Genomic DNA, 15,206 nt, shown 5'->3' on the forward strand with positions numbered 1-15,206 from the left:
AATGGGGAATCTGAATGAAGGTGTAATTGAGATCACTCAACGTGGATCGGTTGTATTTTCAAACTCTTGCCACATCTTGAGAGGAAAAGTAGAGTTTACCAGGAGAGGGCGCGAATGGGGAACAACAAGAACATCAACAAACACCAATACACAGAGAGAGAGAGAGAGGAAATAAAATATGAAAAACCATGACAAACCTAGGAAGGGAGAGAGAGAAAAAAAATATAATTAAAAGCAACAATAACAAAAGAAAAACTTAAAGGAATAAAGTCAAGGCATAGAGCCTGGAGTTGGAGGAGGGAGGGGGAGAAGGGGGGGGCTAGGTCACGTGACAAGACAATTTTTTTTTTTCGCCCCACTTATAAACCTAAATTAAATTCACAAACTGGCGACATATTTCTACAGTTTATAGTCGATTTATCGAGTTTGATGAGGTAACCCAGATGTTTTAGCGGGCCGGGTGGCTTTAAAAGTCGACTGATTTATTCGGGCTCGGCCGATGACGTTGGGCCGTGGGGGGAGACGCCATATTGGAATCGGGCAGACAAAAAAAGCGAATAAACATAAGGCGAATCGGAGAGAAATCGCCGCCATCGCGGGTTCGTTCACCGATATTTTATCCTTCACTCTTTTGTCAGGGTGTCAGGGGCCGGGATGTGGTTTTATTTCTGGGGATGGTCGCTCGGCGGCTTTTATTTATGAAGCTGCGTAGGAAGTTGATTATTTTTTTTCCTCCCTCTCTCTCTCTCTCTCTTCCGTTGGCCGTTGCTTTTGCTGCAAGGCCCGAAAAGTCTCTTGTTTTGGTGTCTTTAAATTTAACGGTGTTTAATCCATCTCTTTTTTTTGTTTTAAAATTTAGTGCGTCGAGTTAAATCGTATCTTGTTTTTTTTTGGGAGAGCTTTTGTTTTTTTTTTCGCGAACTTACATCTGGCTTCCTTTTAAATATCTTTTTTTTTTTGAAATTGCAAATTTGTTCTGACAAGTGAGTCGAGATTTCCTCTCCCCCTCTGTGTGTGTGTGTGTGTGTATAGGGGGGGGGGGTGAATATTTTTGGCGGGGGGGAAATGTTGGGGTTGGTGCTTTTCTCTCTCTCTCTCTCTCTAGTCGGGGGTGACAGGAGGTAGATGGAGGCCGGAGTTTTGATGTGGGGAATTGGTGTAAATATTGACCCATTTCCTCCTCGGCTTCACCCTCCTTCCCCTGTTTTAAAACCAAAAACCTGCAGCTTCACCCCCCGCCCCCCCCTCAGCCTGCCAGCTGGTAAAAGTGTATATCAATATCTATAATTTTATTTTAAATGAGGTGCATGGAGTTGTTTTTTTTATCTCTGTTGTTGTTTTGTTTACTCTCTGGAACTACATTTTCTAGTCTATATAGTTTTGCCTTCTGCTTATGTCACTGCAATGTGACAGATGGTGTTGGGCCTTTAGGGATTAAAAATAAAACCTCCCCCATTATTCCAGAAAAAGGGATGAGAAACTATGGGGGGAAAATTTGTTTTTTTTTGGGGTGTGTGTGTGTGTGTGTGAATATCGATACTTTAATTCAAACTCTTCAAAAAAAAAAGGTAGTGACCCAGATTGCGTTTGCAATTCTGCCTCTTTGAAATGGCTGTTGGAAGAAAATCCTTGTGATTTGAAGTTTCTGTGCTCATATGATCTGTTTGGAAAAGGGAGTTATCGCATTATATTTCAACTGATTTTCACGTTGTCCAAGTTTGCTGTCTTTAACGTATAGTTTTGATACGTGTAACGTCATCTGTGTTTGTGCAGTTTAATGTCGACTGGTTTGAGGAATTTTCTGTTTCGATATGAAAATAGTAACTTGCAGCGCCTTTTTTTTTTAAAGACGTAATGAAACATCCCTGGGTGCTTCGCAGCGGCATTATATACGACAGAAATAACCCCTGAGCCTCACCAGGAGGTTATTAGGATGGGGCAAAGAGCCTCTCAAAGGAGGAAAGAGAGGTGGAGAGGTTCAGGAGTGAAATCCAGAGTTTAGACACAAAATTGAATCATTAGTCTGCTTTTCATAAGGCATTAATTTATAAAGGGTGGGTGGGTAGTTCAAGAGGCAGACTCTCACTCAAAAGTAATTTTTTTTTTGCTACAATCCCTTTTACATGATTACGTCTTGTATTTTGGCAGGTTGATGCGTAGTTGATATGTTGTATAGACTGTTAATTTTGAGGTTGTCTAATTTGAATAGTCAGTTTGAGCAAGAAATGCCTTCTGTGATTTGTTTAAGCTGTTTAATTCCAACTGTTGGATACTTCAGTTATCGGAGGCAGAAATTGTTTAAATTGTATTTTCTATTCTATATTAATTAGCTTTGTTTAGGCTAATGCTATTTTAAAGCATTGTTAGGCCACGAGCAGTCAGTAATCCAAGGTTGGCATAGACACTTGTTTAGCTTTGCCCTTAATTGGCAGTTATTAGCTCCTTTTGCAGTGGAGCAGGCTAATGGACAGGTTTTAATGATTAAAAATCTGTGTCCAACACAAGTGGTGTAACTGATAATGTGACTTGGGCCAATAATATTAAAGTGGGCAAGCAATTTGTGTACTGGGAAGGTGTCGAAATAGCCTGCAAGTTCTCATTAAAGTACATAGGATATGCTGCATAGAAACAGATCATTTGGCCCAACCAGACCATGCTGGTGTTTATGCTCCACTCAAGTCTTCTCCTGTCATGCCTCCTCTAAATCTATCATCATTGTCCTCTATTCCCTTCTCCATCATATGTTGTATAGCCTCTCCTTAAATGCATCTATACTGTTTGCTTCAGTCACTCCCTGTGGTAGGGAGTTCTGTATTCTCACCACTCTGGGTAAAGAAGTTTCTTCTGAATTCTTTAATGGATTTCTTGATGACTATCTAGATAGCTATGCTCTTCCTCACAAGTGGTAGCAATCGCTCTGTTAAAACCTTTTACATAATTTTAATGACCTCAAGCTGCCTTTGCTTCGAGGAAAGAAAACCAGCCTGTTCACCCTTTTCTATTGTGTACCCATGTATTGTCTACGCACATGTTTTGAGAGTGGCTGTGAGCAAGGTACCAAGGCTTCCAATGCCCCAGCATCTCTGCCCTTCTTAGTCCCTCTGGTTTGAGGATGACTTATTATTTATTCGTTTGCAGGATGTGGATGTCACTGGCTGGGCCAGCATTTATTGTCCACCCTTAATTTGCCCTTGAGAAGGTGACGGTGAGCTGCATTCCTGAACTGCTACAGTCCATGTGGTGTAAATACACCCACAGTGCCATTAGGAAGGGAGTTCCAGTATTTTAACTCGGTGACAGTGAAGGTACGGTAATACAGTTCCAAGTTGGGCTGCTTCCATTCCAGTTTGATAGGTTCTGACATGGCTGATAAGTCGAATGCACAATCTGCAATCTCTGCCATGTGCGGGGCAGGTGGTTCTTCAAGGATTGGGTAGATGTGTTTTTTTGGAGGTTTGTGTGCTCTCATATGCCTCAACTTTGTCATTGCATGTTCCTGACGAACTGTCCTGATGTATTCACTGCCTTCCTGAATGAACCTTCTCCATTTTGCTTGGTCACAAGTCATAACCTACCATGAGTTGGCAGGGATGTTTGACCTTTTGAGGACATCCTAAAGCATTTCCACTGTCCTGGAAGTCTCCTGCTATCACCAAGTTCTGAGTAGAGCAGTTGCTTCGGGAGTTTGTTGTCAGATATACAAATGACATGTCCTGTCCATCAGAGCTGATTTTGAATGATTAGCGCCGAGATGCTGGGCATGTTGGCTTGGGAGAGGATACTGCTGTTGGACTGATTTGCAGTTGGATTTGGAGGATCTTGCTAAGGACTCACTGGTGGTACTTCTCCAGTGCTTTGAGATATTTGCTGTAGGTTGTCCCAAGTCTCCGAAGCATGTTGGAGCGAGGCATCACTTCTGCCTGCTAAACCATGACAGTCTCAGGATTGAGATCCTGGTCCTTAAATATGCTCTTCCTCAGTCAATCCATCGATAAAAGACAAGATGTAAGGGCTGACATTGGAGAGGTGAAAGATCCTTTTATTAAAATTTCTCTCAGCTAGGTGCATCTCGATCCATAAGTCTTCCCTCATAATGACTGAATCGCTAAAAGACATTTTTTGTTGAAGCTTTTTGCCTTGCACTCGGTGTGTTCTCCATGGCAATGCCTCTATCAATCAGTTTATTTGCCAACCAGTCAGCACTCTTCTCATACAGTGTAAATATGTCGTTTCCCTGACATTAGTGTTTTCTTGTGAATTGTCCTGATGAGTGCAAGAAGAAAAGCTTTGACAAAAATCTCTTTTCAGCAGCACTAAAGTTCCGTACTACCAAATGACTGCATCACTCGTTAAGGCTAACAGTACAATTATACTATATTTTTGTGTTTTATTGTGAGGAGAAAAATCACTTGATAGTGATGCAAAAGTGACCACATAATGCTGGAGCTTGTTCCAATCTGAATACAATGGTGTGAGAACTCTTTAGGGACATACACTCATTGCTTAGGCTTGATGTGTGCAGTTTGAAAAAAAATGCTTAGAAAATGTTAAAATTCTTGAGCACATTATAAACTGGAGATTTAAAGTATTAATGCTGTCACCAATTCAGCCTGCATGCCCATGGAAATTTACACACTGGGAGCAAAGCTCCGGGCATGCGTACAAGTGCAGAGCTGTCTGCTGTGTGCACAAGTTTGCCCTTCTGGCAGTTTCCTTCCTTTTGCTTTGGAAGGGTTAGTGGGCTGGTTTCAATGATTAAAAAAATGTGTTGAGCACAGTGTTACATAAGTCAGTTGCAAATTTCTAATGATCAGTCAGTTTAGTCACAGTGGGTACTATGAAAAGAAATTGAGATGTAACCAATCAACCTTTGTTGCCCAGACTTATGCGACTTAAAAGTCACAGGGTGATAGATGGAGATGTTGCTTTTTAGAGTGGGATACAGATGACAACAGTCTGATCACTGTGGTGGAACAATACACAGTCAAAGTCTTGGAGAGGGTGCAGAAGATATTTACTTGAATGGTACCAGGGACTTCAGTTATCTGGAGAGAATGGGGAAGCTGGGATTACTCTCCTTAGAGCAGTGAATGTTAAGGGGCAATTTAACAGAGGTGTTTAGAATCATGAAGGATTTTGATAAGAATAAGTGAGAAGAAACTGTTTCCAGTGATGACAGGTTCAGTAACCAGAGGATTCCAGTTTAAAGTGTTTGCCAAAAGAACCGGAAGCAACATGAAATTTTTTTTATACAGTGACTTATCTGAAATACGCTGCCTGAAATGGAAGTGAAAGCAGCTTTAATAATAACTTTCAAGAAAAGTTGAATACTTAAAAAGGGGAAAAAAAGCTTGCAGGCCTTTTGGGTAAGGCCAGGGTAGTGGGATTAATAGAGTAACTCTTTCACAGAGCTAGCACAGAGGCAGTGGGCTGAATGACCACTGCTGTTATCATTCGATGATTATATTTTCCATTGCCAATACATACTTCCTATACTCTAATGTATGAAGTTTTTTGACAGGAGTTACTAAAAATTCTATTTAAGGTGCATTTGTTTTTAATTGACCATTGGCTTGTCAGTTGGTAGTTGAGTCTAAATTTGAATCTATCTGCTTATCAGAAATTCATTGTTCCGAGGTCTGTGTTCCACAGCTGAGTTTAATGGTGCTGTGAAAGGACTGGGAATGTAGAATTACTACACTAAAACAATTAGTTTTGTTCTCCCAAGGTATAATCAAGGCTCCAAAACTTGGTGACCCTATTCCCAACATCATATCTGTTTTCTAGTCTCATTTTATATCTTCCTATCGGTATTTTTTCTTTTGTTTGTCATTTCTTATTTCTACTGCAGTTGTAAGTTAATTTTAGACTTCACACCTTAACTTTGTTTTCAAGTTTAATTTTTTTGATGTAGACTTCCTTCCAAAACTAAAATATATTGGCTGTATTGTAATGTTTAGTATTTAGATGAAAGAAAGACTTATATTTATAGAACACCTTTCATGAACTGGATGTGCTGAAATACTTTTGAAGTGTGGTCATTGTTGGAATGTAGAGAAATTGATGCTTGGACCAAATACTTCAAGTATTTGTAAGTTCTATTCTGAAATCAAGCTAGCCAGAATTATTGAGCTGTGTCTTGTGCAGTCTCCCTTCTGAGTTAGGAAAGCTATGAAAATCCCTTAAGATTATATTCTAAATGAAATGACAATTTTCCTTTATCAGAAGTTTTGACACTTACCTGGGCCAGTTGTCAGTAATACGACCTTGTTCAGCTTTGAAATCATGGAAGATTCCAACAATTAATTGTGATTTAACATTGGAAAATTCTGTATATGGAACCCAAATAAATTTCTTGCCTTATTATTTTAAGTGGATTTGCATTATAGTTCAGTTCTCTCGATTTGTGAGAGTGCAGAGTCTTCAAGATAACGGTGGTAAATTATTCATGTTTTTAGAGGCAAACATAGCCACTTTTCCAAAAAAGGTCCATATTTGTTATCTTGTCATTACTTTGCAAGACCACTGCTTTTTAAGAATGAGAACATGTATTTTTCTGGTCTCTTGTTCCCAAAGGTGGACTACACTGAAGTTGAATCCAGGAGACTCATGGAAATTTTAAGATGTGGTCAACATATCACTTTTATTTCTTGGTTTCTTTTGCCCTAACTGCTGATAATTGTGTTTATGTAATATCTTTAATGTAATAAAATGTCTCAAGGTGTTTCGCAGGAGCACTATCAGATGAAATTTGACACCAAGCCACATAAGGAGATATTAGAGTAAATGATCAAAGAGGTAGGTTTTAAGGAAGAAAAGAGCAGCGTAGTAGCTCAGATTGGGGTGGCGGGGGGGAAATTCCAGTTCTTGGGGCCATGGCAGCTGAAGGTACAGTCACCAATGGTGGAACAATTAAAATTGGTTGCCTGAGGCCAGAAATTCAGAAGCACAGATATATCGGGAATGTAGGACTGAAGGAGATTAGAGAAGAGGAGGCCATGAAGGATTTAAAACGAGCACATCATTTTTTTAAATCGGTGGGTTATTTAACTGGGATCCAGTGTAAGTCAGCAAGCTCAAGTGAAACATGAGTAGGACTTAGGCGTAAGTTAGGACACAGGCAGCAGAAGCTTGAACAATCTCAAGGGTAGAATGTGGGAGGTCAGATAGGAGTGTGTTGAAATACTCCAGTCTAGCAATAACAAAGGCATAAATGAGAGTTTCAGCAGCAAGATGGAGCTGGATTTGGGTAACCTTATGAAGGTGGAAATTAGTGGTCTTAGAGAAAAGCCTGGTTCAACCAGAGGGATGGAATCAGGAGCTCAGGAATGGAGTTTTTTAAGCAGGGACCAAAGACAATAACTTTGACGTAATATTTTTAGTTGGAAATTTCTGCTCATCCACTACTGGGTGTTGGCTAAGCAGTCTGATAATTTCAAGATAATGGAGGAGTTGAGAGAGGTGGTGGTGATGAGGCACAGCTACATCACTTTGCATGTGGAAACTTGATATTCTTTTTGAATGATGTTGTGAGGGACTGTGTGTAGGTGAGAGTTAGGTGTCCAAGATACATCCTTTGGGAACACCAGAGGGAACTGTGCAGGAGGGAGAATAGGAACCATTGTAGGTGATTCTCTAAACTGGATAAAACCAGTGCAGTCCCAACCAGCTAGACGACAATGGAAAGATGTTAAGAGGAGGATGGCATGGTCATTGTGTCAAAGGCTGGAGACAGGGCGAGAAGGATGAGGGGTGATGGTTTACCTTTTTCTCAGGATGTCATTTTTGACAGTGATTGGAGTCGTTTCTGTACTGTGGCAGCGATGGAAACCTGATTCGAGGGAATCAAACATGCCTTTCTGGGAAAGGTATACATAGGTTAGGGAAGCAACAGCACATTCAAGGAATTTGGAGGGAATGGTGGTTCAAGGGTAGGGTTTTGAAGGGAGGGGTGATGGCAGATTTGAAGGAGAGTAAAATAATACCTGCGGGGTGAGAGTTGATAACACTATCAGCTAATATGAGAACAAATAAGGAAAGGCCAGCAGTTTGGCGGGTATAGGGTCAAGGAAGCAGGAGGTGGATCTCATGGGCAAGATGAGCTGAAGAGTGGGCATGAGGGGTAATAGAGAAATTAATGAACAGCGCTAGGGCTGGGGGTGTTTTGGCTTGGTGGACTGGGGAAGGAAGAGAAGTGGCAGAGGCAGCTTATTGATAGACTCAATCTTGGCGACAAAGAAGTCGAACTCTTTGCACTTGTTGGAAGTGAGGGTGAAGGAGTCTGGGCGAGTGGCTTAAGAAGATGGTTTGCAATGGAAGAAAGAAGCTGGGAAATTGTCTTTGAAACCAAAAATGACCCTGCAGTAATGAACAGTTTTGGCAGATGAGAGTGGGGTGCGATAGTGCTTTATGTTCTCACCAGATTTAGTGGTGAATAGCCAAACTAGCTGCCTGCTATATCTGTTCAAGTTTGTGTTTCTTGGACTTGAGTGGAGATGAGAGCAGTACTAGGGGGATAGGGAGAGTGGGAAGGTTTGGTTTTAATGGAGATTATGGCATCAAAGATAGTGGAGTGTGGTGACGTATGTTCTATGTTTTGCATTTTGAATAAATATTCAGGAAAAATAGCCCTGCTAATTAAATGTGGGACAGTCCTGTGCATGAAATCCAAAACTCTTTAATGGTGATTGCATTGTGTTTGCTGAGGAGTGACTGATAGTGCTGAATCTTGCATCTGTATTTCCATTACCTCTATTAAGGAAATGGAATTGGCCAAAATATGCAACTCTTGTTCCCCAGTGTGGTATGGTAAACAAAGTGTATTGGGAATGTTGAACCTTGCAACTGTAGTAATGATCCTCCTCGTTTAAAAGTAAACTTTTTCATTTAGACAGCAACCACTAGCCTGAACTTTGGTTGTCAAAGAGAATGGAAAAACTACTGTTCCAGTGAAGTAAGCTTCAGAACTAACATTTGAACCTATTTTTTAAATTGCTTTTTATTGTATTGCAGGTGGAAGTGAATACGCACAAGACCTTTATGGAAAAGGATTTATGTGAAAAGTATTGTCTAATAAGCATCAGTGCAAGTGACTGCTTGACTTTTTAAAAGACTCTTACGAGTGCTTGCCTTGATTGCAACAAAGGACTCGTATATATTGAGCAGACTTTATTATCTCTTCATTTGAAGAGGTTTAAACTATTACAGTTTCTGTATGAACCTTGGGCTGTAAACTGCATATATACATATATAAATACAATGACCACAGCCAGGACGGAAAATCCCGTTATTATGGGTTTGTCTACTCAGAATGGGCAGTTGAGAGGCCCACTGAAACCCAGTGCAGGCCCGGGAGGAGTCCCGTCACCGCAAGTCTCACAGACCAACCAACAGCTACAGCAGCTAAAGAATGCCAGCACACTTAATGGCACTCAGCAGCAAGCACATACAACCAGCAGTACTATTAAGTAAGTATCTTTTTAAACCATCGTATGTTCTAATTGTGGAATAAGCTTGCCAATTTTTCTTTTCCTTAATGAATGTCTCTACTTTTCAAAACTGGGCTCCTGATTTACTGCATTTTGGGATGCTTGCTATAGCACCAAATGTGGAAGGTAAAGAGCTTGTCTATATTGTGCCAATTATCATCTTGGAATGTCCCAATGAAATACTTTCTTGAAATATAATTGCTAGTATAATGTAGGGAAACATGACATCTAAATTTTCCACAGCAAGGTCTCACAAATATTAATGAAATAATGATGAGATCTGTTTTGGAGCTGTAGGTTGAGGGATAAATAATGGCCAGGACACCAAAGAGAGCTCCCCTGCTCCTCGTTGAAATCATGCCCTGTGATCTTGTCTACCATCTCGGGTGGCTATAAAAGACCTCAGTTTAATGTCTCATCCAAAAAAAATGACACCTCAACCTTGCAACACTTGGAGTGGCATTTAAATCCACAATCTTGTCACTCTGGCAAGAGTGTAGCAACTGAGCTGCAGCTGCCACCTCTACTCTGCTGTTGTATACAGCAGGGGTACCGGCAATCTGCACTGTTTAGTTGGAAATTTTATCTGGCTTTTTGTTGCAGATGTCATTTATAAAGAAGTCTAAGCAATGCTAATTAACAGTTTGGTTTGCTTAAACCGATGAAATTACTGATCTCTAACTTGGAGAGACCATCCTACTTTGAGTGAGATAAATTAAAATTGAGAGACAGCCCATGTCCTAGAATACTTTAGCAATCAGTCAGTTCATCTCACATGGTTTCTTCTCTTTGTACTGTTTGAGTAGCAAGCCTGCTCCTGATAGCAGCAAAAATGTTGATTTTATAAAGGTGTTAGAATTGATTTGTTTTTTCCATCGTATTTTTTTTAAGAAGTACTAATTAAATCATTTATTTCAAAAACTCAAATGAAAAGAAGGATTGTTTAAGAAGCACTATCCTCTTAATCATACCTGTCCCATCCTGTATCTGAGTTATGCTGTCCTCGAGGACAGACAAAAGTCCTGAGCTGGAAGCTCCAGGAGGTTGTGGTAACTCTCAAATCTAATTGCAGCTGAGCTGCAGTTTTACTTCCATAACTGGAAATGACTTCCTCTCTTTATAACTTGTCCTGCTGCCTTTTTGAAGACATTTGTACATGGCACCTGCCTGGTTAATCTGTTTTATAGGATCATATTTATCTGCAAACAATACTTGTAACATCTAACCTAACTCTTCTACCTAAGTATTTCATAAACATGTCTGCAGTCCTGCCACTCCAGTCCCATCTCCAGTGAGCAGTCCACAGAATAGAATTTAGTCCTTTCATTTATATGCCTGCATTTCTGTGATGAAAATCTTTGATCTTATCCTGATAAATCAGAGCACTAAGACAAAGTAATATTTTCTCTTTCCTTAATTATTTCTTAATATTTGGTCCCCCTCTGTAGCCTATCTAGGGTGCCTCTGTCCTACTATATATAAGTAACAGAACTGAATGCTGTACTGAGGTTTTGTACAGAGAATCTAGTAAGAACTATAGTTCTAAAGTGGTATTGTTGAACATTGGACATCATCTTCAATGATCTATCACCTATGGCTTTCCCAAACTGTCTGTTGATTTCTCTTTTGATCTGTAATGAGGATCTCCATTCATGACCTGGCTGTTGTCACAATCCTGGACAAGACCTGCAATTTTACTAGGATCAGGTTCGGGACCAGTAATCTTTTTGTTAGTAAATACCTGGGATTTCAAATTTAGTCTGAGAATAAAGCCGCGAGATTTCAGTTTTAAAGAAACAGAAGAAGTTTTACTATTCCAGAGTCAACAGAACAAATAACCAATACTATATCTTGACTGCCGATGTTGGAGATCTGAAATAAAAACAAAGTGCTGGAAAAATTCAGCAGCTTTGGTGGAATCTGTGGCGAGAGAAACATTTAACATTTCAAGTCCAATATGATTTCTTCGGAACTATCTGTTTTATACTCTAACATGCAGAATTAACGAGTTAAATATGAATGAACAGGCGAACTGTGGTTGAACACAACACAAACTGCACATTAAATGGCAGACACCGCCCAAGACAGATCCAACCTGGACATCAGTGATTACTATGGGCCACAAAAAATTCTTATAAAACAGTATTCCTCACGAGGGATTTCAGTTCCTCCCCTTCAAAGAGCTAGTCTGATTTCCCCAACCAACAGCAGCTAACCTCCACCCCAAGTTCCAGAAGTACAAATCTCACCAAAAGGCACACTATTCCAGATCCCTCTCATATCTGGTTCCAGATCCAGCTGCCTCCTTCTACTTCTACTTCTGAAACTGCATCCCACTGTGTTGGCCAGGCTACACTCCAGCACCTAAACACAGGCACGGTCCCAGCTCCTCAGCCACGCTGCTGCCAAGAGCTGCTCCTGGGCTACTCTTAGCCCCAGCTCCCCACAGGCTTCTGTGATCCCCAGCTGCATGGCATTAGCGACCTCCTGTCGCCCTTTCAGTTCCAGACGGGCTTCTGAGCCCCAGCTGCATACAAAGCTAACAACAATATTCCGCTGTCGCCTTTTCAGCACCCGACTAATCTTGTGTTGGCTCGTTTATCACATCGCAACCCCGGGCCATTGGTGGTTGTTTCACACCACACTCCCCATGCAGGGGCAGTGCCAAATCCTTGCAGCTCTCAACGCTGGAAACTGAGCATGTACAGTCTGTCTGCATGCTGCACTTGTGCTGGAATTCCAGAAATACCAGAAGTTGTAGTCCTTCAACCAGGACCCAGCCCCTGCCCTGAAAACGCACCAAAACAACCCAGGAAAATAAATTCCCTTGCTGTGATTTCCAACCCTTAAAAGAGATTTCAGCTACTTATTCATCCAGCTTAATATCTGACTGCCAATCTCATCTGATGCAATTTTTTCTCAATTGTTGCCTGTGTGGCATTTGATTGAAAGTTTTCAGGAAATCAAGGTCCAGACAAACAGTTGGCAAAGAGCAGTAATTTGGTCACTTTCTCTAAGTTCAGTCAGATTGGTGATGCATGCTCTCTGTCTCTCAAGGTTATGCTGAAATTGATCTGTCTAGGTGATCATAAAGGCATACTGCTATCAGTATCCTTCCAACAATCGATATCAAACTAACATGCCGAAAATTCCCAGTGTCTATTTTCTCCTCCTCCAGATGACTATTGCGTTCATTCAACACGTTGGAACTAGTCCACACATTAGAACTACTGAATATGTGAACCACTGTCTTCATAATCATTTTATGCCTTTAGCGTTCAATTTCATAGCCAATTGCAATGAAGAGTTTTATATCCAAAAAATCTGTGAAGGAGTGGGGAAAAGAAATAGGGTTGTATCTTTTTGAAGTTTGCAGGTGTGAGAAATCTTTAAGTAACCTGCACTGAATCTTGCTGCAATTGTTTGTCCTGTAGTAAAAACCCTTTGCCCTGCTAAACTGCAATAGGCAGCTTTTATTGTGTAATTTTAATTCATAAATAAGTTAAATTCCCTTGATCAGAAACAAGCAGACTTAAATTCATTACCTTTGCTAGTAACGTATTGGGGAGGAAAGAATTTTTTTCAAGCGGTTATTTGGATATGGAATGCTTTATTATGTGTGGCTATTGAAGCTGATTTACTTAAAATATGAAGGGATTTATAACTAAACACTTGGAAGAAAAAAATATGGGAATGAGCAAGGAAATTGAATTAGATTAGCTGCTTCTAGTGGGGAAGCCATGTACAGGCACGTTGGTCCTATGGGCCTATTTCTATGTTGAAATATCTGATCCCGTAAAGCACTTAATGTTACAAACCAGATGGTAGAAATCCAGTTCCCGTTGGTGATTTATTCAATTCTTTCTCCCATTCCTCTCCACCACTCAAAAAAATTAGGGAAACATTTGAGTATTGTTAAGACTGAGTGATTCCTAAACCTTTCTCCAAACAGGTTCTGAGGTTCAACTTCTGCAGTTTCTAAAAGAAGTGCAGGAATTTGGATTGCAATGACAAAGATTGCAAAAGCTATTTTAAAAAAAACTTTTTAATTTAAAAAAAATCTATTGTACCACCTACTTATGTATAAACATATGAAATAGGAGCAGAAGTAGGCCATTCGGCCCCTCAAGCGTGCTCTACCATTTTATAAGCTCATTGTCATTATATAATATTGTATCATTGTCCTTCATGTAACCATTGTTGACCATTTACAAGCAAACCAGTTAGCCCCTTTGAGTTGTTTTCTGCCCATTTATTTGAGTATTCGCAGTTTGGGTCCTGTAGTAATCACTGCATTCTGTATTGTTAATGATCTGGTGAACTAGATTGTAGAATCCACTATCCTTCCTCACTTCATAATTCTGAAGTGTACAAGTGATAGAAAAGAGAATTACTGCTAGCATTTGTGCCGCCCCCCGCCTTTCCCAACCTCATACCAAGCCCAACCTCAGAAGGTATTAATGCAATATTATGTGCCGCGGTACAGTTCCATTGGTACCTGTGGCCAATTTTTACATCTCTTAAGATCAGTATGTTCTCTTTATCCGACTGTTCCAAAAAGGAAATAATTTGATTATAGCCCCAGTTTACCATTTCCACCCTTGCTGAGGTCGGCTGTCACTGCACAGTGAAATTCAAACTTCTTTATGCCTCAGTGCCACACCAGTTTGTTCAATTACCCACTGACTTCCAACTTCCTTTCAAAATTAACCTCTGACACCAAAACTTGCACTAAGGGATTTTTGTATGACACATCTCCATTGTGCAAGTAGCATAATTACTATGTTAAACAATCATACAGAACTTTACCAGTTGTATAAGTATACGATAAATTTTAGATTGTCAATGTCCAGTTGTAGTTAAATAATCTAATCCAACTCCCTTAAAAATCAACATATGTTAAGTTTGTATTTTCAACAGTGATTCAGGTGTTTCAGTTTTGAATTTTAAGATTTTGGAAATTATTTGATATTGAATATTATTTTTAAGGCCCACATAATTTGGGTTTCTTGAGAAGAGAATTCATTGTGTTAAAAAGAAATGAACTTACTATTGCATCAGATTTGAAATTCAGCATGGCCAGTTTGGACATTGTATCTGAAGTTTGTCGTAATATTTGGAGCCTTATTAGAGCAACAGCAAATCCTTGTGAATGGGTCTGATTTTTATTCAATTTATGGATTAAATTTAATGACTGCATTTTCCCTTTGGATAGTACTTATGCTGTAATGAGTAAATGTTTATATAATCTCTATCTATCATCCTCTGTAGACCAGGTGATGACTGGAAGAAAAGTTTAAAATTACCTCCAAAAGACAGGAGGATGAAAACTTCGGTAAGAATTTTAGTATTCCATCTGCGTTATTCATTCATGGTCTCTGCTGGAAATTGTTTGAATTCGAACTATTTTGTGCCTTTTCAGAAATTGTGTCAAGCATTGCAGTGTCAACCGGGATATAGTGATTAGGGTTTATTTTCAAGAGACTGTACTTGTCTTCCTCTTACCCCGCTCCCAACCAAATATTATAAAGGATAAGGACCACCTAATTTTAGAGCCTGTTTATAATTTCTCATTTCCTTTGGACCAAGCTATTGAGAACTTCATTTGCATTGGAGCAGTTGTGACTGTGAATGTGGAAATGGCTTTTGGCAGACTTGGTAATGATGCTGCTCCCAGAGTTTGGAATTTAGTACTGGCTAAGTTGTGTTTCTCTCTAA

The 15,206-nt window shown here is 39.9% G+C and overlaps 1 protein-coding gene across 3 annotated transcripts in view; it reads left to right on the forward strand.

Annotated features, from left to right (window-relative positions):
- Positions 1–382: 382 nt before the first annotated feature.
- The window catches only part of ddx6 (DEAD (Asp-Glu-Ala-Asp) box helicase 6), a 35,371-nt gene continuing 20,547 nt past the window's right edge, over positions 383–15,206 (forward strand). The window contains exons 1-4 of one of the 3 annotated variants that reach the window (XM_078533250.1): positions 383–599; positions 3,139–3,305; positions 9,013–9,467; positions 14,760–14,823. In XM_078533250.1, the coding sequence (XP_078389376.1) occupies positions 9,259–9,467; positions 14,760–14,823 (273 nt within the window). In that variant the 5' untranslated portion in view covers positions 383–599; positions 3,139–3,305; positions 9,013–9,258. The remainder of the gene's footprint in view (positions 600–3,138; positions 3,306–9,012; positions 9,468–14,759; positions 14,824–15,206) is intronic. The other 2 variants (XM_078533255.1, XM_078533240.1) reach the window with 2 other exon arrangements.

This window comes from Cetorhinus maximus, chromosome 2 (genome assembly GCF_964194155.1).
Source record: "Cetorhinus maximus chromosome 2, sCetMax3.hap1.1, whole genome shotgun sequence".
NCBI classification, from domain to species: domain Eukaryota; kingdom Metazoa; phylum Chordata; class Chondrichthyes; order Lamniformes; family Cetorhinidae; genus Cetorhinus; species Cetorhinus maximus.